Here is a 26,302-nt window from a genome sequence, read left to right as displayed (position 1 = left end):
CCACTGGTAGGTGTAGTATTGTTCCTGTCAGCCAGTGGGTATCCAAACATTCAGGATATGGCAGCAGCCCAAAGTTCTTTCACATAACCTGTAAACGGAGGGCCTTTTAACTGCAGATGCCCGGGATTGAACTTGAGACCTTGTGCATACAAACCTGTTGAGTGAGGGAGGACATTACACTCCATATTTGTTGCTCTTTATTAAGTGTTCATTGTTCATCTCTTTAAGGCCACCAGAATATTTTTATTTATTCATTCATTCATTCATTCATTCTAGCCCATCTTGTTCTCCAAGGTGATGGTATATACTTCTCCCCTTCCCCACAACAACCCTGTGAGGTAGGTTAGGCTGAGAGTTGTAACTGGCCCAAGGTCACACCCAGTGAGCTTCGTGGCCAAGTGGGGATTTGAACCCTTGTCTCCCAGGTCCTAGTCCAGTACTCTTAACCACTACACCATGCTGACTCCCTCAGTTTTTCACTTGCCTGTCTGGTTGGCTGCTTGCTGACTGAGGAACCAATACCTCAAGGGCCATCTCTTCACCGTATGCACCAACCTGGACCCTACAATCATCATCTGAGTCGCTTCATCCTGATACCCCCTCCACCAGAGGTCTGGAGGGTGGTAGCACGAGAATGGGCCTTTTCAGTGGTGGCTCCCTGTTTGTGGAATGCTTTCCCCAGGGAGGCTCACCTGGTACCATCATATTATATATATTTAGTTGCCAGGCAGAAATGTTCCTCTATAATTCCTCTATAATTTTGCCTCTTAACTACCTTTTAGAGTGGGTGAGATTTATTAATGTCCCTCCCATATACTCCCTTGATTTTAATGTATTTATGTGGATTTGTTTCTAGCTTGTTTGGTTTATTGGTTGTAAGTCGCTTTGAGTTGCCTTGGACAAGAAAAAGTGACTAACAAATTTAATTAGCAATAGTAAATCATAATAGCCAACCAAGTCTTCTGTATCTTTCAAGACCTCACATTCCATAAGGAATCCGTTAATCCTCCAGGTGCCATAGCATTTCAGGAGTTTCATCTGCCAATACAGGCCAGTGGCTTCCTTTTTAGAATTTGGGCATCAGAAAGGAACAACTTTGTAGCTCCTGACATTGGGATGCGGCACATTCCAGTAGCAGGCAGGGCCAAGCATACATGCCTCTTAGCACATGATCAGACACACAGTTGTGCATACATGGACACACACCTGGTGTGGACTGTGGAAAGTGCTCAGGAGCCAGAGGTCCCCCTTCCCTATGACTATAGAAATGGGCAATGCTGTGTCATTGTTATCCTATGTCCAGATTGATGGTTCAAGTCTTCCTCGAAACAAAGTGTGTCCCTGCCACAGTGAAGAGGATTATCCTCAAGTGCTTGAATCCGCAAGGCTGTGCTAATCAGATTTGTAACTGCCACAATGCGTGGGAGAGACTCCTCCAGTTCCAGCCTTGTCTCGTGCCAAGGGACAGGGTGTTGATGGAGTTCTGCAAAACTTTTCCGTTTGCCTGTTTCTATTCTCTTCCCTCATCATTTCCCCTTAGGGGAGTTAGGGCAGAGTTGCTGGTGCAGTTTAAACAGATGAGCAGTGCAGCTGTAACACTTCTGGTGCAGGCAGGGGAGGGTAGTCATACATTACTGATAGATTCCTCCGAAAGGGGCATGGGCAGATGTGGGTGGGGCAGCTGCATGGAAAACTGAACCCAGAAAGTCATGCTCCCAAAGGTGTGTGATGGTCTTCTCAGAGCCTTGGGCACCTACCTGCACTTATATGATGATGAGGCTGAGGCACTGCTGGGTGGTCATTGCAATGAGCAAACAAACAAACAAACTGACTCAGCAAAATGGAAAGCAACACGATGACCAGAAACAGTTACAGCATAGAAAACTTTATAGAATAATGCAAAACATCAAAGCTATCAAACTGAAGTCTCTGAAAGTCCTTGAATAAGTCATACCGTATTTTCCGGCGTATAAGACAACTGGGCATATAAGACGACCCCCAACATTTCCAGTTAAAATAAAGAGTTTGAGATATACTCGACCGCAGATTCTCCACCCGGCGTATAAGACGACCCTCAACTTTTGAGAAGATTTTCCTGGATTAAAAAGTAGTCTTATACGCCAGAATATACAGTATGTAGTTCAGAGTTGGACATCAGTTTGATAGTTTTGATGTTTTGCATTATTCCATATTCTATACTGTAATTGTTTCTGGCCATCGTGTTGCTTTCGATTTTGCTGGGTGGTCATTGCAGGCAGGTGCATGGGTATTGTGGTGTGCCCAAGACTGCAGAGGAGAGTAGCATCACTCCACTGGGAGTTCTTCCACCCCATTAGGATGACACAAGGCCTACATGCCACATTCTGCTGGTGGAGGTCATGATCTAGGTCCTGACTCAGGACCAGCTGAAGATGCCTTGTTTCCCTGAGGGAAAGGCAGGAAACCCCATCTCCTCTTTTAGGTAGAGGTTGGGCTCTACTCTGTCACCAGGGCTGTCGGGCAAAGAGAGGAATACTTCCTTTCTCCCTTCCCCATCAGCTCTGGGTGCTAGGACAGGCACAGCTCCTAAACTAGTTCTGGTTTGGGGACAATCCATGCTTAGAGGTTGCACCCTGGGGTGGCTGCAGCTTTTGAACATTTAGTTCAATGATATCCTCATTCACTGTAGAAAAGTGGAACACTGGATTTGCCATGATAAGTTTTGCAGTGGGTGGCACACACGCTGTGCACCCCAGAGAATTGGTTCTCTCTGCTGGGGAGAGTAGGGTGGTGGTATTTAACTCTCAGCCAGTGCTATTTGGGCCTGGAGATACTCCATACCTCTTTTTCTGTTTCCTCTTTGCTGTTATTTTTGCTGCTAAGGAGAAGTTCGCATATCTGAAAGTATTCACTGTTAGCTGATGTGCTAGGTGTTGAAACTGGGAAGTCTCTCCTGCACAGGATTGCAAGTTACAAAGCAGAATTGCAAATTTTTCTATTACAGAGAGTAGGACCAGCACATTTGAGCATACCTTCCATACATTGTGAAAAAAGGAACTTATCACATTAAGCCCAATGGTCTGTTTTCATTGCAAGACACAGAAGAGATACTTTGGTTAGCCACTTTAAGTCACTACATGTGCACACTTCCTTCCTTTCTCTTCTTGCCCTTCTCTCAGATGCATCCCTCTGGGTTTTTTTCATTCCCTTGTTCTTCTAGATTACTCCCATTGCAAGCCCCTTCCAGCTTCCTTGTATTTTATTCCCCTGCCCTCCACTTTTCTTAGGCCTATCCTTCTCCTGGGCTGTTTGAATTGCCCTACCTCTCTTCATACCCTAAGCAGCTGCAGCCCTCCTGCCTATCTCTGACATGAAGACAGCTCTGCCAATCAGGCTTCGTTGACTTAGCCACCACACAACGTCCCTGGTTGCATTACAATATAGATTAACTGCCAGAAAACTAGCTTTTCCATTCCTTCACAGAATCTGTGCAAGATATCGACATTTTATTCGCTGACAGCTTTCCCCTGAACAATTAGAATGGAGTGAACATTGATTGCATCACAGCACCTCCACAGTCGTCTAGGGGAGAGGTTTGCAGGTGACAGCTGGCAGCAGTTTTTTTATCCTTTGTATCATTTCTGTCTCTGGTGATAGCTTCACCTCTACCCATTGGCTTGCCAGATCTTAGCCAGGAGGCTTTGCCTCCCACCTGAAGGATAATCTTACCATGAAGCACTGGCGCTTCTCGGGGGCTTGAGGCCACATAAAACTCTGTGACTTTTCCTGCTCCCCATCAACGAATTGGCAGCACTTGTGAACTGAGCATCTCTTACCGATACAAACAAGACCACTGTGCATGGGGAGGGAAGCTGGGAAATGAGAGGCCTGCATGGAAGTGTTTGGGGAAACAGCACTCTGTGCCGAACAATCCAGACAGATAGTGTGCCAATTGCTTCCTTCACTTTTTAACCAAGTGCATGTTATACCTGTGTACCTGAAGGGGTGTCTCCAGCAGCCTGGACACTGAGGTCCAGCTCTGATGGCATTCTGGCAATTCCCTCCTTGTGAGAAGTGAGGTTACAGGGAACCAGGCAGAGGGCCTTTTTGGTAGTCGCACCCACCCTGTGGGACACCCTCCCTTCAGATGTCAGGAAATAGGCATCTATCTGACCTTTAGAAGACATCTGAAGGCAACCCTGCACAGGGAGGTTTTTAAATGTTTGACGGTTTTTGTGTTTTAATATTTTGTTGGAAGCCACCCAGAGTGGCTGAGGCAACCCAATCAGATGGGTAGCATATTAATAATAAAGTAGCAGTTGTTGTTGTTTGTCATCATCATCATCATCATTATTGGTACAGTAGTAGTAGTAGTAGTAGTAGTAGTAGTACTTTAGAATAGCCCTGCAGAATTCGACCAAAGGCCTATCTAGTCCAGCACCCTGTTTCCTAAGCAGGACGTGAAGTCAGTGGCCCTCTCTCTCCCCCTTGTTCTCTGGCAACTGGCATTCAAAGACATGCGGTTTTGGATTCTAGAGGTAGCTTGTAGCCAGTAATGGCTTCCACACATGGATCCTGAGCCAGCTGACAAAGAGGAGATAAGAACTTCTTCTGATGCACTGAAAAGTTACTGCCTCCTCCTTGACATTTTAGGATGGTTTGGAGTTGGACTGCTTGAAGGCTAGCTAACCCCAGCTGATTTCTCTACAGCAGTACTGTGGTTGCTTGTCACTTTATATTCTTTTCTTTTTTTACAATTATTTTAACCAGCCATTAAGGTTGAGTAGGTCCAGAAGTCTAAGCTTATATTTTTGATAAACAAAAGTTCAGTTAGGCTTAGGGTTCAGTTATTTGGTAGGTACATGTTTACAAAAAAATGGGTGTTTGTTTATTTCATTAATTGATTGGCTTTTGGATGACTCGTTATCATGTCTCCTTTATGGCTGAGTGGATTGGTCTTACAAAGTGGGGCATCCCTAGTCATTGTTCCTGCCTCTGTACCTAACCCTGATCTCTCTCTCTCTCTCTCTCTCTCTTCAAATTGTTCTTTAGAAACCCTCCCATTCTCTGGTGAGGAGGATGTTGGTGACCCTGAGCCCTTGAAGTCCTTGCTTTCCCTGCTGTGGAAAAACAAAGCACCCAACTTTGCTGCGGAGAGGCGATTCAATGCTGCTGCTGCATCGACTGAGCCATACTGCGCCATCTGCACCCTCTTTTATCCATATAATCAGGTAATTCTGCAGCTTCAGTAGAGGAGCAAGCACACAATACCCCAAGGTCCCCTCAACCAGCAAGCAATTTCTTTAAATGCTTTTGTAATCCTTTAGAAAGGTGTGTAAGGTTTTTCAAAAGCTCTTAAGTCCCCTGTGGAAGAACCATAACTCCGGCGTGCTTCACCTTTCTAGCTTTGGGTGAAGAACAGTAAGTATGTAGGTGTCTCATCTATTGATATCAATATTTGAGGTAGCAGCTTTCTTCTTGGTCACATTGCATGCCAGCAGTTATGCAGATCGGTGTATGCTTGATTTATTAATACTCACCTCTAGTTGAACTGGTGGTGGTGTCATCAATATCATTTGTGGGTGACCTCAGTTTGCTTCCAAACTAATAGGCACTTGGTCATCTGATTTCTGATTAGCCAAAAGTTGCAATACATGTCCCTGTTCCAGTCTACCTTTCCCAGAATACTCAGTTCCATTACCCTTCCCACCCATTTCCCCCTTCCAGTTCACATAACCCCACCCTGCCCCAGCAACAGTCTATGAGCATTCTGTGGCCAGTCTTGGGGGAGTTCTCTGCCCGTCTAGGGTTCATTTCCCCCTAAATCTTTGTTGTACTTCGGCAGGCTTTGGGGGTCCCCCAAGCCTGCTGATTCCTCCCTCGTGAAAGCCAGAGCAGCAGTACCCCCAAACATATGGATCTTCAGTGTCAGCCTTGGCTCTTTACATGTGTCAGATTGAGATGGGCTGCCCCACTCCGTATTGTAGGCGTGTTATACCCAGGGCCGTAGCAAGGGGGCGTAGGGGGCGGGTCGTCCCAGGTTCCATAATGGAGGGAGTGACAAATTATCAAGGAACAATTACTGCCCTACTAGGGCGCTTCATAAAAAACTTTTTTTTAAATGCCTGCTCCAAAGGTCTTATCTTACTGTACTGGGGATTATATAGCTATATATGAAATTTCATGCATATCGGTTAATGTCTTGACCCTCCTCCACCAAAATAGCTGTTCACTTGGCTGTTTTCCTATGTCGTGAAGGCTGAAATTTCACTTCAGTGGAGCACTTACTGTTCCCAACCCTAACCCTGTGGAAAGCCATCTAATTAGACTTTAATTTGATTTTGAGATGTTTTTAGGAGGTAATTTAATTATTGTTTGATTTTATACCAACGTTATGTATTTGATGTTAGCCACCCTGAGCCCAACCTCGGCCGGGAAGGGTGGGATATAAATAAAAGTTTATTATTATTATTACTTGTTATTATTCCTTTGTAAGAAAATATGAAATAACGTAAAACCATTTTTGCAAGGGGGGAGATCAATGGGGGGGGTGACAAGAAGTTTTCTGCACCGGGTACCACCTGACCTTCCTATGCCTCGGGGGGGGTGTAACAAATTTTTTTTTGCCCCCGGGTACCAATTTACCTTGCTACGCCCCAGGTTATACCATTTACTTTGTGTGAAATTTCACTGCAAATGCTAAACTAGCATATCAGGCAACCACTCAGGTTCTAGCCCAGCCTTCCTCCCGCTTTGTCAGTTTTTCCTGTCTGCAAGTTTGAAAAGCATTTTTTTTAAAAGCATGCTCCTGTAATCAGAAATTGTTCTGTCTACCCCCTCCGTGCTCTGGTGCCCTTTTCTGCTGCATGTGCAGACTGCACCTTAGAGGGAGTTGTTTAAAGATGGCCATATTGTGGGTCAGCCCTACATACAGGTATCTGACTTCCAGCTGTTCAGAGGAGGAGCTATTTATAGTACCACTGTCTCCTTGGCCCTTCAGGTGGCAATCGGTAGTAAAATATTTAAGGCCTACTGATGTTTAAACCATGGCAGGATGTGGAAGAACTTGTGTTTTTTTAATTGGCCAGTAACTGAATTGAAGGGTGCAATTTAGTGATCATCTGGGGCTCATGCCTCACTTTGTAGAGCAGGAACTGGAAGGATAGAATGTAACACTCTCTTCTCCATCAAGTTGGGTTTAATCTCCCTATCGTCAGGGTAAGTAACATATAATATTTGTATATGTTTTCTGGGCACAGTCCAAGCTTCATTGATTAACAGAAGCGGTTGCTGGCATTTCAAGATTTGGGAAGTTCTGTTTGCGGTGGCGGGGATGTGTGCTGTTTTTTTTTCCTTAGCAACAGCCAAGTGTTAAGCACTTACTAAATGCACCACATCTAATCATCACTACCTTTCGTTTCAAAAGTACATTAGGAATCAGACCACGTAGGACACGGGCCAGCCAAATTACTGTACAGAACTCTTCACTCTGGAGGTGGTATAGCTGTAACATTTGTTAAGCTAGATGAAGCCAAAAGACCAGCCTAGCCCAGTGCTCTTGTCTTCCATAACAACCAACCAGTTATCCAGGAGGGACCAAAAGGAGGGGAATGCAGCAATAGCCATCTTTGCTTCACCTTGCTCGACCTCCAGATTATCAGTGGCCTTAAACTGATTACAGTGGTGCCCCGCTAGACGAAAAACTCGCTAGACGAAGGCATTCGTCTAGTGGGAGGCTGCCCCACAAGACAAAAAAGTCTATGGGGCTGCCTCGCATGACGTATTTTTTTCGGGTTTTTTTCTTCTTTCGTCTAGCGAAAACCGCGATTTACAATGCCGCTTCGCTAGACGAAAAAACCGCTAGACGAAAATATTCGCAGAACGAATTATTTTCGTCTAGCGGGGCACCACTGTACCTTCAAGTTAATGTTTTCTGTAAAATTGGTTTCCCAGTGATAACCTGCCAAGGAATCCCACTGCATCATATAGTATTCTGGGAAGTTCATTTCACCTGAAGTGGGAACTATGGGAACCGAGAGGAAGTCCTAACTGCACCCAAAACTCCCCACCCCCCGCTTCCCACATCATAACACATTGCAGGGAAATGGGTTGCAGGAGGCAAGCTGCAAGGAGGAAAGGCATATCTACTGTAATAAATCTCCTCAATCATGAGGTTCAACATCCACCCCCAGCCCAGCCAGGCCAAGAAACCTCTGGACACTTCAAGGGACCAAATGCAGGGTGCAAACAAAGTGTTTTTATGTTCCTCTTGTGAGCTCTTTTGAGACCTCTGGTTGGCCACTGCTGGGAACAAGAGCTAGAATAGATGGACTGTCAGTGTGATCTAGGAAGACAACACTTGCATTTTAATTATTGGATTTCTGTGCCGCCCTTCAGCTCAGTGACTGACAGACAAGCTTACAATAAAAATCATAAATAGCCAATAAATGACAATGGGTAAATAAGCTGAATAAAACCAGTGGCTATAACTCCTCAGGAAATAAAAGCAATGGAAAATGAAAAGATCTCTGCTTGGTGCTAAAAAGATATGTACATAGGTGTCAGGCAAGACTTCCCAAATAGAGAATTCGATAAGCCGAGTAGCCACGTAAAAGAAGATCCTCTCTCTGGTTGCTGGTTGCTTCCTGCTTCACCTCAGATGCCTCCGAAGATTACTGCAGAGCTTGTTGGCTTGATGCAGAAGCAAACACTTCATTAGATGAACAGGTCCCAAGTTGTGTAGCACATGTTTATGTCAATCCTGCTAATGCTTTGTTTACAACACGTCTTCAAATAGTCAATATTTTCCCCCATTCTGTTTTTAAAAGTCTCCCTTCTTGGTTTCTTATTCGTCCGTCAAGTTTCACCATTTCGGCGTACTGCATCAATTTTAATTGCCAGTCTTCCTTCGTTGTAACTGTTTCCTCTTTCCATCCCTGGGCATCCATCCCTGGGCATAAATCATTCTATCAGACGAAACAACGCAGATCTGTGCTAGTCAGTAAAGGGACATGGGATTTCATGCTTGCTGCTGGGGTTTCAGTTTCTTCATAATGAATTGATGGTTCTCCCAATGCTGGCCTCAGTTTGTGCCCACCTTACCAAGGTCACCCTTTGCACATGGGTAGACACTATTTAAAAGCCAAAGTTTAGCAATGAAAGTGTGTTGTGGGGGCATGAGAATCATCCTGAGTTCCCTTGCTGTTGGACAATGGAGTGTGTCTCCCTTTCACTGCACAGTGCTGCTCTGCAATGAATTTATAAGGAGCCTTGGGCTCTGTTTAATCCTTTGTCCCTCGGTGCTGGTTTTGCTACCAGAAGCCTTGAGGTGCCCTTCTGGAGAGAGAATCCTGCTGAAAAAGAGGAGACATTTGCAAGGAAGTGGGGGAGGAATGACAATTCTTGCTTTTAGTCTGTCTCCTTATGCATCTCTGTCTCTTCCATCCCTTCCCCCAAAACCCTTTTCAAAGGATGTTTGGCAACTGGTGCATTTGGGTGATACAAATCCCTTTGGGGAAAGGAAAGTAGCAACAAATGTGACTCTTAGCTTCATTGTTCTTGTGGGATGAGCAGTGGTTCCTTTCTCTGCTGGCATTTGCTTGGAATAAATTCATATTTTTTTCTCAAGGACAGAAAGCAAAAGCTGCCCCAAACAAGTTCTGTTTCCCTTTGTCTTGCCTTGTTGTGGCATAGCAGGCACTGAAATGGAGGCAAGAACCCTCCTGGACTCCACACTGTTTCACTGCCCCGCCACCAAAGTAGTTACAGGGCAAGATAATCCATATGAAGTGATCTTGAATAAGCTCACTGCATGGGCAAAATTAGGATTCCAGGCTAGTTGGGAGCACAGAGAACCAAGACATGATGGTTGTTCCTGATTGATGATCACAGTAGAAGTATGTGCTCTTAACACATGTTTCATTAAATTCATGCCCTTTCTTAATGTCCTGTTCTCTCCCCAAAACCTGCTTCTCTGTCGTAACTCCTTCAGAAAACAGCAGAGTGTAACCCTTTCTGCATTTTCACCTACCTGTGAACCTCCTTTGCTCCTTCCTCTGAGCATGATGGATCAAATGCTTTGTAGTGCTGGCCATGCAGTTAGCATCAAATAAATGTTGAATTGATGTTTCTCAAGGCTAATGAGACACTGCCCCTGCTTAAGCCTGCCTGGTTGCTCATTCCTCTGTCTCCTCCCTGAAGGCTTATTACTGGATCTGCCCACCCAGCTTCTCCACCCCCTTTCATGTTTCCTCCCTCCCTTGCCCATCCATCTCCTACAAAAGATACCATGTCTTTCTCCTCCTCCTCCTCCCCCATACTCTTTATCTGCAGTTCATTCTGCGGCCACCATGAACCCTTGATTTTTTTTCAATGGTTCCACTGAAATTGGGGGATGTGTCAGCTGCAGCATTTCATAGGTCTGGCACCAAGAAGACGTGATAAACTGTTTGCATCCTCTTCCCCAAGACTGCACCGTTGGGTGGGGCTTCTCCTTAGTTTAAGAAATGTCACATCAATTAGAATCCCATGTTAAGCTGACACACAACTTTACAGATTTTTAAATTGTTTGTATTCTTTCTTAGTTTTTCAATGTGAGTCACTTCAGCTCAATTCAGATCTCAAGGGAAACCCTGTTTTATCTGAAGAAGTGTGCATGCACACGAAAGCTCATACCAAGAACAAACTTAGTTGGTCTCTAAAGTGCTACTGGAAGGAATTGTTATTATTTTTTATCATGTTTTCCTCCAATGTGAATTTCCCCACTGTGTCATTTAGCTGGTGCCATAACTGGCTGGGCAGGTGGCGGGCGGTGGGGGGGGGTGCTAGCTGGGTTGTTTGCCCCAGGTGAAGCCTCCAGAGGAGCACCATTGAGGCTCCCAGCCTGTGTGTGTACACAAATGCACATTCAGGTGTGTGTGCATCTTTGACTCACATGAAAATAAAACCTATTTTTGCCCCAGTTTAGCTCGCTGCCTGTCCCATCTCCTTGTGACTGGAATAAAGGAGATTCAACCAAACCACAGCTTCCTGAGGAGCAATGGGTTGGTGCGTCTGGCTGTCACTTAGAAGATTGGTGGTTCGAGGCCACCACCACCACCCCACCCCAGGGATAGTTGTGGGCAGGATTCCTGCATTGCAGGGGATTGGACTGGATGACCATCAGGGTCCCTTCCAGCTCTACAATTCTTTGAGGTTTACACCTGAGCTCGGCTGTGGTTTGTCTAGCTCTAGTTAGTGAGTAAACCAGATCATGAGACCACAGTTTGATCTTGACTTCTCTCTAACCAGGGTTTAAACAAACTGAAGATCCCCAAGTTCAGACGGCATGGGGAACTAGAACTTGTTTAAAATGGTTATCAAGCGTTTCCCATCTCCTTGTAGCTGCAAAAGAGAAGTGGTGTGAACATGTGAACTCAAAGCTCACTGCAGCTCGTTCACATAGGGGGAAATGGCTTTCCGTTACATCTGAACCCAGGCCTTTGAGTAGTTTTATGGTGAATGAGACAGATAAGTTGTGTAAATCAAATCGGATGGAGTTGCATTATCTCCATGGCAAAAGGGAACGAACAGTAAAGCAACGGGGGCCTGATATGTGATCATCAGAGGTTGGCTTTTCTGTATAATTGCTTTCCAGACTCTCTGGGTGATGAGCAAGCTCTGCTCAGTAGTAATTTGAGGGTGTATTTCCCCCCCTCCTTGCAGTTGGAAAAAGAGAGAGCCCCAATTGCCCCTGGAGAAAGCTCCTCGCTCCAGCCACCTCTGAAATACGAGCAGAAGACCAGGCCTCTGATTCCTGAGATGTGCTTCACCTCAAGTGGCGAAAACACAGAGCCCCTGCCTTCCAACTCCTACATCGGAGAGGATGGAAGCAGCCCCTTGATTTCCTGTGCCAAGTGCTGCCTGCAGGTCCATGCCAGTAAGTCTATGCTGAGATTCTCTGTTGTGGTTGCATTTTGGGCCTGGCCCTTCCTTTTTTTTTGCAGCATCAGAAATTCTGTCGATCCTTCCCCCTCTGCCTTGCAGCATTGCACTGGACAAAAACACGCTCCACCCGATGCTGCAGCACAGGTTACCTGGTAAGAACAGCCACCCGAGAGCATCCCTGGGAGGGATGTAGATTTCCACGGAGGTCTGTGCGTGCTTAGAACTGCCTTTCTCTGGGTTTCATTGTCTCCGCCCTCGGCCAATCTCCCATCACAAAGCACAGAGGCATCGAAAGCTGCCTTAGATCAGGCTTGTCCACATAGCCCAGGTGGTTGGCAGAGAGGTCTGTGTCTTGAAGACACAGAGAGGTCCTGTTTCCTGTAATGCAAGGGGATTTCACTACAAGACCCTTGGGATCCCTTCCAGTGATTGCACTTTCTACCTGATATTTCCAAATGGAGATGCCAGGATCCAACCCTGTGATCTTCTGCCTGCAGATCAAGTGCTCTGCCACTTACGCTGTATCTTAATGTCACTCTTTTGTCTTCAACTGATTCTCCTTCATCTTTCTGACCTCTGGTTAAATGTTCGTCAACCATGAGCATTTTTCCTGCTGCTGCCTTGTTTCTTCTCTGTGAATTTGGCTCAATTATTTCTGCTGCCCCTTACCTGTCTGCTGAGGCTGGCTGTCAGTGAACACGAGCAGCATTTCACATTCTGTTCCCTGTTCTTTGGGAGCCTCATGACTACTGAGACTTGAATTAATAATAATAATAATAATAATAATAATAATAATAATATTTGTACCCCACCCATCTGGCTGGATTTCCCCAGTCATTCTGGGCGGCTTACACCACATTAAAAATTGTAAAGCATTACACATTAAAAAATTTCCGATATAGGGTTGCCTTCAGATGTCTTCTAAAAGTCAGATAGTGGTTTATTTCCTTGACATCTGACAGGAGGGCATTCCACAAGGCAGGCGCCACCACCGAGAAGGCCCTCTGCCTGGTTCCCTGTAACCTCGCGTCTTGCAGTGAGAGAACCGTCAGAAGGCCCTCGGAGCTGGACCTCAGTGTTCAGGCTGAATGATGAGGGTGGAGACGCTCCTTCAGGTTTGGACCGAGGCTGTTTAGGGCTTTCAAGGTCAGCACCAACACTTTGAATTGTGCTCGGAAACGTACTGGGAGCCATTGTAGGTCTTTCAGTGTAGGTCTTCAGTATAGGTCAGGTCTGGTGTTATATGGTCTCATTGGCCACTCCCAGTCACCAGTCTAGCTGCCGCATTCTGGATTAGTTGTAGTTTCTGGGTCACCTTCAAAGGTAGAGCACATTGCAGTATCCAAGCGGGAGATAACCAGAGTATGCACCACTCTGGCAAGACATTCTGCGGGCAGGGAGGGTCTCAGCCTGCGTACCAGATGGAGCCTGGTAGACAGCTGCCCTGGACACAGCTCCATGGACAGATGTGAGTCCAAAATTACTCCCAGGCTGCACACCTGGTCCTTCAGGGGGACAATTACCTCATTCAGAACCAGGGGGTCCCCCACACCTGCCCACCCCCCATAGCTGTCAACTTTTCCCTTTTTTGCGGGAAATTCCCTTATTATAGCATTGGGAAACAGCAGGGAGGGTTGACAGCTATGTATATAGCAGTGGGGAACAGCAGGGAGGGTTGGCAGCTATACCACCCCCTGTCCCCCCAAAACAATACTTCTGTCTTGTCAGGATGCAACCTCAATCTGTTAGCCACCATCCCTCCTCCAACAACCTCCAGACACTCCATTGATGTGCCTGTTCCGTGAATCACAAGTATAACACAGACTCTCTGACATCTTTGGGGATAGCTATCCATGTATAGTGAGTGCTCACTGGAAGGACAGATCCTGAAGTTGAGGCTCCAGTACTTTGGCCACCTCATGAGAAGAGAAGACTCCCTGGGAAAGACCCTGATGTTGGGAAAGATGGAGGGCACAAGGAGAAGGGGACAACAGAGGATGAGATGGTTGGACAGTGTTCTCGAAGCGACTAGCATGAGTTTGGCCAAACTGCGGGAGGCAGTGAAAGATAGGCGTGCCTGGCATGCTCTGGTCCATGGGGTCACGAAGAGCCGGACACGACTGAACGACTGAACAACAACAACAATCCATGTATAGGGATGCTTTCTGTTTGGACCAGTTTGTGTTTAAACAGCAGGAAGCAAACTTTTCAGTCCTGCAGGATTGTTTTGTGTGAGTTGGACATTTTGCTTTTGGGCCCACTTTTCTCTCTCTTGCTCTTTGTTTCCCACTCATGGACCTGGGGCCTACATGGAGGGCATGTGCCCCTGCCCCGGAGCTGTGGCCTAATAAAATTTGTTCCTCATTAAGATGTTAGTCCTGAAATTGCCATTGGTCTGCTTCCACTTGCCTTCTGAGCTCTTGTTGGGCAAGTGGGAAGAGAATGGAGATGTGAGTTTTGGGAGAACGGAATGCCTTTAAGGAGTGTCTTCAGACACTTAAGGGTTTTTAATTTTACTGAGAGTATTAAATGAGGATGTACCACATAGAGAACTTGCTAATGTATTCTTTTGTGAAAGTTATCAGAGTGGGGCTTGTGGCGACTTTCCCAGGATGTCCTCCACCTGCTGGGTATGGATTTCTTCCTCTCTGGCTTATCCTTCTGTAACCCTTGTGAGGAACAGGCTCTGGTGCTTATAAGTATATGCAAACAGTCCTTTTTCACAAGAAACCTTGCGAGCATCTTCCAACAAAGATGCCAAAGCAAAATACTTGAGCAATAGGAAGCAGCTGCAGTTCCCATTTGAAAGCAAACCCCAAGGGACAAAGGAAGCCAGATCCAAGCCTCTCTTCCCCACCCCAAGCAAGGGTTGGAAATGTCACCTGCCATAAACCAAAGGGCAGTTATTTTCATTTGTTTCAGATGCTCAAGCCTCCCCTCTGATGTTTTCTGTTTATAGATTGGGCTCCTGGCAAGACAGTATCTATTAGAGGAGAGCCCATTATTTTATTGGGTCTTTCCCCCCCTCTGACACATCCATTATAGGCCAGCCTCCTCCAAAGCTTTCAGCCTGAGCAGAATGGTTAATTTGGAAGGTCTAGGAAGGACGAGGGGAAGTTTCTGAAACATCTCTTTTTTATTAAAGATTTCTTAGTTTTCAAAAATATGTACATTGAGCTCTTTTTTCAAGTTGTGTTTTCTACGGATCAGTTTCCTTCATTGTGAGACATTAGTGTTGTATGCAGTATTAGGTTGGGAAGGAAAGGGGGGAATGGGGTGGGGTGAGAATGCTTCTATTTTTCTACTTAGTGTATGTGGGGGGGTTGTATCACTTGTATGGGTTGTCTTACTATTTCCTTGGTGGTTAAAGAGGTTGGAGTGGCCAAGGGTGTGGTTGGTTTTCTTTGGTTGGCTGTAGTGAGATTTGTTCATGTGTGTGAGCGGGTGGATTTTTGGATCAGGTTAGCCAGATTGATTTGTATGCGTTGGCATATTCTGGTTGTTGTCTTGTTGGGCTATGTATGTGTATGTGATAAAGGGGAGCCATACGTCTTCTTCTATTTGTCCCCGTGTCAGTTTCAGTTTGTTGGTTGGTTTTTCTAATAAGGCTGATCCCCATACTATTTGATACCATTGGTCCATGCTTACTCCTGACAGGTCTCCAGTGTCTGGCTATGAGGCTTCTGGCTGCTGAGAGTAGGTGGGTTATGAGCTCTTTATAATGTGGATGGGCATTATTATCTTGGAATAGGTTCAGTAGGGCCAGTTCTGGGGTGACTTCTAATATAGCTTGGTTATTTTGCATATTTCTTGAATGACTGATGTCCAGAAGAGTTGGATTTGGGGACATTCCCACCACATGTGGAGGTTTGTGCCTGTGGAGGTGCGGCTTCTCCAGCATTTTGGTGAGGCTCCTGGGCGTATCAGTGCTAGTTTCCATGGTGTTAGGTACCATCTGTATATGAGTTTCAGGGTGAGTTCTTTTCTTTTAGCTGAGATTGATTTAAAGGGAGGTTTAGACCACATTCTAGTCAGTTAATCTCATAGCCTATGTCGTCCTCCCATTGTTTTTTGATTACGTTGAGGGGGTTTGTGGGATTTTGGAACAGTATTTTGTATATTGTGGATACCACCCCCTTGCCATGCCCCTTGTTAGGAGGAGGTTTCCGAAGGTTGTCAAGGGCCTTGTTGCTGATTTTACTACTGGATTGTTTAAGAAGTCAAGGAATTGGTGGTGTGTTAGCCAGGGCATTTGGGTGTCCTCTAGTTTGTCTTGTATTTCTTGTGTTGATGTGGGTTTGTTATTTTTGTAGAAGTCTGCTAGGCGGTATAAGCCTTTGGCTTGCTGGGTTTTTATTTGGAAGTTTTGTGCTGCGTGGTAGAATAGTGGGTGGTGAGCCAGGGGGATAAGTGGGGATGGGGTTGGGGTTGGGGACAGTTTACCATGCTTTAAGCATGGTCTGTGTGAACCTGTTTAGTGTTGTGGGGATTTTCCTTAGTTTGTTTGGGAGGAATGGGCATGCTGTTGGTGTTGGTGGTCCCCATGAGCTCGGCATGGCCATGGTGCTCACCATCTTGCCTCACCGGGAGTCAAAACATACTCCTATCCCTCCAGCATCCTTCAGTGCACCGCTTTGTGCTATGTGCTGCACTTGGATACTATCCTGGTCAAGGCATGGCATGGCATGTCCTTTGCCTCTGGCTTTGGATGGCTTGACTAGGACACAGGTGCCACAAGGTGGTGCCGTGTGTTTCCTGCTGTGCTGCTCCCTCCCCATGAATCCACAGTATACAGTCCCTGCATCTGTACACACCCCCATCAGAGTCATAAGAGATGTATTCTACACTAGCCCGTGGCTCTCCAGAAGGGACTGTGCGGGAAGGAGATACAGCAGGTTGTTGCAGGTTTCACTGGTTTTTCTAGTTCCATAAGAGATATCTGAACTCAGTATATAAAACGCAGTTATTTGTCAAACTTTGAAACGTTCGAGAATGGTCACAATCCATCTCATCTAGCCAGGCTCTCCCCCCCCCCCCCCCAATAACTTTTAAGAAGCAGAGCTTCAAAACCACACTGTGGTTGTTGCAAAACACACACACACACACACACACACACGCACAATCAATACTTCTTTATTGTGTCTCTCCCTCTGTTTGCATTTTGTTTTTAGTTTGCATCTTTCAAAAAATGCATCTGCTCTTCCAAAAGACCTATTCTTCCATCCTCTCCCCAAATACAGAAGCATATTTTTCTGTGCTCTCTTGAAGCAAGAAATCGATGTTGAAATTTCACAGTCTCTTCACACAGCTCTTTTGGACTCCATAAATATTTTAATTAAAGACAACAGTTTCCATTTTGCTTTACTGATCAGCTTTCTGAAGGTGTGACAACCGAGGCCTTTCTTTTTCACAAGGTCTAGATTAAATCTTCTGCCTCCCCTGCCCTGCTATGTGTGTGTGTGTGAGAGAGAGAGAGAGAGGGAGAGGGAGAGGGAGGGAGAGAGATTTCAAGGAGACTATGGGCTTTACATTATTGACTTAACCACTGCCCCATCCTTTCCCTTATGGGGATTATATCTGCCTCTGTTAAGTAGCTCCCTTTTTATGTAACTCAAAAGGCTTCAGCATTACCTGAAGGTTTATTCTCTCCCCACCACTGAGATTGTAGAAATAAAGTATTAAAGTACCTCACCCAAATATCCTGTTGAAAGAGAGAGAGTGGCCGTGCCTTGCTTGAAGCCTTTCCCCAGAGTGGGGAACCGGCAGCATCTGAAAGCCATGCAGACTTGTCTGTCAGCCATGCAGACTGAGGCTGAAGGGCCACTGGATCAGAAGAAGAGTTTTGATTTGATATCCCACTTTTCACTACCCGAAGGAGTCTCAAAGCGGTTAACATTCTCCTTTCCCTTCCTCCCCCACAACAAACACTCTGTGAGGTGAGTGGGGCTGAGAGACTTCAGAGAAGTGTGACTAGCCCAAGGTCACCCAGCAGCTGCATGTGGAGGAGCGGGGACACGAACCCGGTTCACCAGATTACGAGTCTACTGCTCTTAACCACTACACCACACTGGCTCTCTCACAGTGGCAGAGTTAGCTGCATGGACACCCAGAGTGGCGGCCATGCCATGCACCCGGGGCGAGCTGCTTTTTTGACACCCCCCTCAGAGATGACACGCGGGGTGAGCTGCCCCCACCTTCCTATGCCCCTGCACTGGATTCCCCACCCCTGATGTAAAGCAGGCGTTTTAACTCATTGTGTACACAGGGTCCAAGGGCCTGCCTCCTCTTTTATACTGTATATTAAATATGAAATGCCCTTGTAAATTTCTTTTCTGTCCATCTGAAGTGCAGAGATGTGCATAGTGCATTTGTGGTGGCTGCTTCTCAGCTGCAGAACTCTCCTATCCCAAAGGAGGGCCAATGCTCTAGCATTGTGAAATGTTTTTTTATTTATTTGGGCTAGCATTTAGAAGGGAAGATTTTGGATGGTAGGGAGGAGAGAAGGCATAGTATTCATCTTTTGTCTGTTTTTATTAGGTGTGTTATTCATATCTTGTTCTGAGCACCAGAAATGAGTGAGCTAGGCATGCGGATAATTCATTAGCTGAGCTTTGTGCACAAGATGGTTTTCCCTTCCTCTCTCTGAGCCTCTGGTTTTACTAAGATGGTTTCCTGCATTACTCCCATGGCATCAATTCTGCTCCTCAAAGAGCCAAAATGTGAAATATGCGCCTGGATTTTTAGTGTTGCTTTCTATTTATTTCAATCTTACGCTTTTCTATTTGTCACAGGTTGCTATGGGATACACCCTGACATAGTGAATGAAGGCTGGACCTGTTCCCGGTGCTCAGCCAATGCATTGCTAGCGGTAAGTCAAACCTTTTTGGAGGTGGCCAAAAGGACATTGGGGCAAGGCTATAATGTGCATGTCCCAAATTAGGGTTCAAGCTTAACTTCATAACCATGTGGGCTATAAACATACTGCTTCCTTGTTTTGTTTTAAAAGATTTCCCAGGTGCTACATCAATAGACATGCCCCTAATAAGAAAACATTTGGACTCTTCCTTGAAATGTCTTTTTTCTTTTTTAATTGCTAACCTGTTTTTCCCCAATATTGTGCCTGTAGGATTGCTGTCTTTGTAATCTCAGGGGAGGAGCCCTTCAAAGGACCACAGATGGAAGGTACATAGAATACCAAAAAAAATTATTTGCATGCCTCACAATCCACCAGGATTTTATAAGTTTTTCCTCAAAATCCCATTGCTATGGCTACCTTTCTAGGTGGACTTGGATTTGTTCTTTCCATTTGCAAAGTCTCCTGGGTGGTTTAGGCTACCTTAATCTGTGTGAGACCCCCCCCCCCCCCCAGCTGCCTTTCTAACTCTTCATTTTGCAGCCAAGCTTTCTGTTTAATATTTAAGTTAGTGGCACTGTGGCTTAGCAGTGGCGGGGCCATTTTCTTCCTTCCCCAGGGACAATGGGGAGGGGTTAAGCAAGGGAAAGGGCCATTCTCCAGAACTAGGCTGGGGGAGCTGTGGCCCTCCATATGTTCTTGAATGATAATTCTTGTCTTCCCTGAGCGCTGGCTGCGCAGGCTGAGGCTGGGAGTTGTGAGTCCGACAGCATATGGAGGGCCACGTGTTCCCCATTTCATGCTTTAGAGACTTCTCCCAAAAATTTGAGAAATAAATGTTGCAGGAATTCAGCTAGTGAGTTCTAAAGTGAGACAGGCTGAGGCACAACACACACACACCCCTTTCTACTGCGAGGTGTGCCAGAATTGTTGCTTCTGTGTAAGTGCTCCTAGATAATCGGAGAGTCGATTAGTCCAGCTTCATTGCTGCCAGTTAGCTCTCTGCCAGTGACCAGCAACTGCTAGCCTGTGGGCCACATGGCCCATGGACAGACACAGGTCACATGTGTCCTCCTTGTTCCAAAAAGGAAGGAGCATCTTGGGTACACCCAGACCCTCGCAACTGGCTTCAGGAGGGATGGTGGAGGAACTGCTGGAAGGATCAGGGCTGCTGCTGTGTGCTCATACGTCCTCATCAGACAGGCAGTGTAGTGACATGGAGCTTTCAAATCTTGGTTTCAGCTAAGTTTTAAAACTGCAAGCTCTGTAGGCAGTTGCTGTGTGTTGCCAGTGTTACCTGCAACTCACAGTAAGTTGGTGTCAAAGGTGAAAACAGCGAAGCAAGGTTAGTACCTTGCAAACGTGTCTTTTCCCTCCATTGTGGATGCTCATAAGAGCACAAGAGGAGCTCATAAGAGCACATCTTAGTCCGGGATTCTGTTCTCGCGGTGACCGACCAGATGCCTGCAGGAAGCCCATAAGCAGGACCCAAGCACAGAAGGGCACTCTCCAGCAACTGAAGCGTTTCCAGCAAACTGGCATTCAGAAGCGTTACTGCCTCCAGCTGTGGAGGAAAAGCATTGCCATCATGGCTAGTTAGCAGCCACTGATAGCCGTCTCCTCCATGAATTTGTTAAATCATCTTTTAAAGCTATCCAACTTGGTGGCTATCACTGCCTTCTGTGGGAGTGAGTGCCATCGTTTTAACGTTCCGCTGCGTGAAGAAGTCCTTTCTTTTATCCCTCCTGAATATTTCAACATTCAGCTGCATTGTATGTCTACAAGTTTTAGTGTTATTAGAGAGGGAGGAAAAACTGTTCTGTATGCACTTTCTCCATGGCATGAATAATTTTATTCCTTACCTTTTCTCTAAACTCAAGATCCCCAAATGAACTTGCTCCATCCTCTTGATCAATTGGGTTGCCCTTTTCCGAACCTTTTCCAACTCTACCACATCCTTTTTGATGCAAGGCAATTTTCCAAATGCAGTAACGCCATACGTTTGTGTAAAAGCATTATGATACCAGCAGCTATATTTTTCCGTTCCATTCCTAATGATCCCTTGCATGGAATCTCCCTTTCTTTGAGCCATCCACTATGACCCCAAGGTCTTGTTCTTGGCCAGTCACCGCCAGTTCAAACCCCATGAGCGTATGTGTGGAATTAAGGGGGGGGGTTGCCCCCGCAGGCATCACTTTACACTAGTTTACATTAAGTTGCATTTGCCATTTTAACCACCCATTCACTCAGTTTGGAGAGGTCATTTTGTAGCTCTTCGCAATTGTCAGGGAACTGTCCCCAGCGCAGCGCAAGGTGGTGGAAGGGCTCTCAGGATGCTACAGAGATCCCCGTTCCCACCTGACCAGCAGCACCTCCTCTGGCAACAGAGGGAGCAGCGAGGCTTCCAATGGGGAGGGGCGTGCGTTTCAGGGAATGGAGGGTAGAGGCTCTGAGGATGCTGGAGAGACCCTGCACTCCCCTAGCCCAAGGGGCGATGATAGAGACACGCAGCTCCCGTCGCCCCAAAGGCGTCGAAGGGTGAAACGAAAGGATGGGAGGCGGGGTTTTCGTATACCGAAACACTTTTGTTGGGGACAGAACCGGAAGGGGCCATTCCCGGATTCTGCAGACGCTTGATACAGACATGAACTTATTAGCTCTGCACTGTACATATTATGCACAATAAAACTATTAAAGGAAAACTCGGAGTTTTGCCTGCTTACTCATGAGCAACTAACCGAGGACCTTACAGCAATTTTTGTTTTTGTTCTAATGACCCTGAACAGTATCACCAGCAAACTTGACTGCCTCACTTCTCACCCCAACTCTCGATTGTTCATGAACAAGTTAGAAAGCACAAGCCTTGGAGGGCTCCCAATTTCAAAAGCCCTCTTTTGGGATAACTGCCAAATTTATTCGTACTCTCATCTACCTATTACTTAAATAATTCCTGTTGCACTTCTTCCTGCAACTTTTTGGTGACAACTTTTAAAATTATTATCTGAGGTCTGAGGGAAGAGATTAGATTATTATTATTATTAGTATTATTGTTGTTATTATTATTATTATTATTATTTTCATCACCATCATCGTTGTTTTTCAGGTGGGTCCATGTAATCTGTGCAATCGCTGTCCCTGAAGCCCGCTTCCTCAATGTCATTGAGCGCCACCCTGTAGACATCACTGCCATTTTGGAGCAGAGGTGGAAACTGGTAAGGACCCATCAAAATGGGTAGGGAAAAGGAGGAACATAACTTGAAAAGTGACACAGGGTGTTAGCCTGCTGAGAGCTCTGGCAGACTTTGGCTTGGAGGTTAGGAGAGGCTCTGTTACGCTGTTGAGTTTCTCCCTCCCCCTACAAAGGGGGCTTTGCTTCATGCTGTGGAGGTAAAATGCATTCATTATTCAGGCCAGAGTGACGGCTCTGAATTGATACACAAGCGATAAATTGTGTGGAGCTAGCTCCTTTATGGATAACCTGACATTTCCAGCTCGCCGTCCTCTTCATTACCCACGCTTGTAACAGCAAATTAAAAATCCTTTTTTTACATGGGACTTGCTTGTACTGCTTAATGGGCCTCCCCAGAGAAATCTGTTAAGTCCTCTGCAGCTGCCACGAGGCTTTACGGCTTGTCCCATCCCTTTGTCTGCTCTGCATTTCCTTGCCGTTTTGAATAGCAGTTTCATAGAACGCGTTTGGTCTGGAGTTTCTGTCTTTTTATTTTTTATTTTTTGCATGAACCATGTCACTAGCCCTCATTGTTTCAGGAACCACATGCACTGGCCCATATGCAAGTTTTAGAATCTAGAGCCTTAAAATGCAAACATGCACATACACACATAAACACAAATTGGGAGAGTTTCCAGCTGCTCCCAATAATCCCCTTCATTCCTTGGGTGGTGGGATGAGCAGATCTGAAGCGCTGGGCAATTCATGGTGTTGAGTCTAACCATGGCACTCCACGTAAGGAGCTCTGCTGAACTGCAGCAAACAGAAAACAGTCAGTCAGTTTTATTAAGGCAAAAGCCAGCAGTACAGAAAATCATAAATCCAAGCAGAGAAAAATCGGCAACAACATCACCAGAGATAAAACAATTACACAAAGGAACTTTACAATGTGTTATTCAATAAAAGAGATTTACGCTTCTCAATAGCTAAAGTGCAAAATTTAGCCACATCATATGATACTAGACTTGAAGAATCCTCCAGAAGATATTTTCGTAAAATTTCAGGGGAGGATTCCAAATAGTGTTGTAAGGGTGTAAACTTTGTTAAAAGGGGTAAAATATATCGAGCACGTTCTTCACTATAGAATTCGCAAAATAAAAGGATGTGAGTAACGGATTCTACCTTGTTAGACATGCCCAGGCATTGGAAGCTTCATAAATTTGCCATACAGCACTGCTGAAGGCATTGTCTCGAAACGGGCTCTAGAGAAGGCCCATCTATAGGCTTCATTAGTGATATTAGTTAAATAAGGGGCCGCTGCAAAGTTAGGCCAAGATTTTAAACATCTATACTTCTCCGGGAGTAAGGCAGTTTCTTGTTGTAATTCGTCATCATGAAGTCTCTGAGTAATGGTAATTTTTGCCTTATTTAAAGTTCCGTTAAGAAGATATTCTGGGTTTAGGCCAATTTGTTTGATCTTATTAGTTATTTGCATAAGCCGGGGGGGGGGGGGGGTAGGGGACTGTGGCCAGGAAGTGAGGTAACAATCCCTTTGGGTTGTAATGGATTTTCAACCAGAGGGATATCAGCAAACAGAAATGAAGAGGCACAGTCCTCCATCTTGCTGCAAGAATCTGTTGAAAGAATCCTTAGCTCAGTGGTAGAGCACTTTGCCTCTAGAAGGTCCCTGGTTCAGTCCTCCATTAAAGGGCTCTTAACAGGGTCTGGAAAGATCTCTGCCTGTCTTGGAGAACAGATGGGGTCTGATTAAGGCACACGAAGGAGGGCCTCTGATTATGATTGTCTGTTCCAGGTTGGTTCATATGGGGAGAGGCAGTCATAAAGGTATTGCAGTCCTGAGCCATTTAAAGTTTTGTATGTCAAAACCAGCACTTTGAATTCGGCCTGCAAACTGATTGGCAGCCAGCGCAGTCAGGACAAGATTGGCATTATATGCTCAAACCGTCTTGCCCCGGGGATGAGCAACTTGGCCAATGCATTCTGCAGCAGCTGAAGTTTCCTTCAGAGGCAGCCCCTTGTATAATGCATTGAAGTAATCTAGCCTAGTATTTGAATTCTTGTTCATGTTGTGCAGCTCCTCATGCCGTAAAGAGAGAAATAGCTCCCCCCCCCTTTTTTTTTGCAATGAAATCTTGAGTGGGTTAAATAGACCGGGCTTGAATTAGTCTCAGTGGGAAAGCGAATCAGGCAAGACATCTTGCAGAAGATGAGCCCCCTGCCGCAGTTAACTAGTTTAAAAGCTAGAAACCAAGCACCCAGATCCACTGCTTGTTCTCCTTTGCACATTTCACCGTGCAGTGACAGGAGGTCTTTTAAGGAAACACTCAGGCACAACTGTCTTAACTGCTTCTGGAAAAAAAAGTTCTCTGAGCTGGGTCCTGCTTCAAAGGAGGAGCAGATGATGATATAAAGGTCAATGAGGCTTGGGATCCTAGGTGGCAGAACAAAGAATCGGGGAGAGGGCAGGAGGAGCATATTGCAATAATGAAGGCTTAAGCAGACAGTTATCTTGAGTTTAGAAAAGACAGGTTTTCTCTCTTCCTTCCATGTAGTGTCACCTGGGACTAGGCCTATTGTTTCCAGAATAAAGGCTGAAAGCTGGAGAATTTGCCCAAGTCTACCCACAGACTCCATAACTGAACAAGGAGATGAGGCCTGGTCCCCCTGCTCAAACTCTCAACACTGCAGGTTGGGCTCAGTTGTAACTGCTAAGGGCAGGGCAGGGCAGGGTATGTCCATGAACCCTGTGCTTCTGCATTCACCCTGCTGGAGTGTAGAATTTGGCATATGCTTAGCAGCTGTTTTTCCCTCTCCTTCCTCTTGGTTTTTTTTTTAGCAGAGGTTGGATGGTCATCTGTCACAGGTGCTTTAGCTAAGTTTCCTGCATTGCAGAGGGTTTGACTAGATGGCACCTGGGGTCCCCTCCAACTCTACAATTCTATGATTCCAATGGGCCACTTTGATAGGGGACACACAGACACAGCCTGCTGCCAAGGTTCCATTGACCTCATCACTGTTCTTATCTCTGGGGGGCCAGATTTGGCCCCAGAGCTTCTAGTTGCTGACCCCTTGACTAATATTTGATTTTGATGCTGTGGAATAAATGCCTATATGGCACAGTGAAGGAAGACAGCTGTCTTCATCTTGCTATTTCTGTTTTTCTGTTTGCTTTACAAATTTTGTTAGCTGGGCAGTGGAGGGGGTCCTTCCTTTAGGGGGGAGGGTCCCGAGCTGTGGCCCCGGCACACTTGTCAGGTATCAAGGCCAAGCTCTCCTTTGTCATAAGTGCAATGTGCCGCTTGGTTTATCAACAACACCCATTTGTGTGGCTCCTGATTAATGGGGCTTTGCGGGGCCCGCATCTGTAAATTATTTACGATGCACAGATTCGGAATAATTAGCTGTCATCTCCTCTGTGGAATACATGAAATGTGGCTTCCATCATGGGGCAGACAGGCCATTTCTTACCCTTAGCGATGATGGTGGCGATGATACGATTTTTCAGCATGGCTTTATTTCCGGGGTATGTTTGTAGGCGCATGGTTTCTCCTTTAGTCCCTTCATCTCATACCTGCTTCTTCCCTGGTAACATTTTATCTTGAGAGACTGATGATGGCTGAGGGAGATGCTTAGCTTCTTCCTCCTTGTCTAACTTGTCAGAATGCATTTATGGCAGAGTGTTTCTCCTCCTCCCCTTGCTTTGGTGTGTTGTTAACTTAATTTGCTAGAAAATTGGTTTTGAGTTGCGTGGGTTGAGTGACCGGAGGCGATGATGAGTGGGTGGTTCTAGATCAGCAAGTTTCAAACGGTGTTTCAGGGAACCCCATAGGTTTTTCTCAAATGAGAAGAAAAGCAGGCAAGCTCACTCCTGGAAAAGAGCTCCTGGTGTCAATGCAAGCGACATGGTCCAAATAGTAGGGTTAGTAGACATTTTCCATAGTGGGAAGATAGCGGGGCTGCAGGAGTGGAGGAGGAGGTATCTATTTTAGCAGTGTCTCTCACTTGCAAGTTTCTCAGACTGAGGAACTGAGCTTGGAGCAGTAGCCAGGCCCCTACTGGTCTGGATGCACTGAGATAAGCTACAGTACAGTGTCTGGCCATTCTAGGGGTAACACATTGTCAGGAAACCCCCCTCACTGCAGCAGGTAGCGTTCCCGGGTCATTTGCAGTACAGGGAACCACCCTCCCCAGTTCGTAGTTCGTCGTCCTCCTCCCCGAGCGGAGGAAGCAACCGCTCCTCCAGTGGGGAGGGGGAGATGGAAGCAGTAAGTCGGGGCAGGGGCTGTGACAGGATCAGAGAGCCTCAGCACCAAGCAGGAAGCGGGGAACAGGGACTTTTTCCAGTGCCCCGATTT

The 26,302-nt window shown here is 46.0% G+C and overlaps 1 protein-coding gene across 2 annotated transcripts in view; it reads left to right on the top strand.

The window, feature by feature from the left end:
* Positions 1-26,302, top strand: part of KDM4B (lysine demethylase 4B) — a 147,036-nt gene that overhangs the window by 112,779 nt on the left and 7,955 nt on the right. Inside the window, exons 12-16 of one of the 2 annotated variants that reach the window (XM_033136950.1) lie at positions 5,032-5,210; positions 11,683-11,896; positions 18,696-18,772; positions 19,031-19,086; positions 21,861-21,969. In XM_033136950.1, coding sequence (XP_032992841.1) covers positions 5,032-5,210; positions 11,683-11,896; positions 18,696-18,772; positions 19,031-19,086; positions 21,861-21,969 — 635 coding nt within the window. Of the gene's footprint in view, positions 1-3,462; positions 3,581-5,031; positions 5,211-11,682; positions 11,897-18,695; positions 18,773-19,030; positions 19,087-21,860; positions 21,970-26,302 lie in introns of those variants that run through there. The other variant, XR_004425788.1, reaches the window with a different exon arrangement.

Source organism: Lacerta agilis, chromosome 18, assembly GCF_009819535.1.
Source record: "Lacerta agilis isolate rLacAgi1 chromosome 18, rLacAgi1.pri, whole genome shotgun sequence".
In the NCBI taxonomy this organism is placed as follows: domain Eukaryota; kingdom Metazoa; phylum Chordata; class Lepidosauria; order Squamata; family Lacertidae; genus Lacerta; species Lacerta agilis.
The sequence above is the reverse complement of the archived record's forward strand: the minus strand, read 5'-3'. Positions and strand labels throughout refer to the sequence as shown.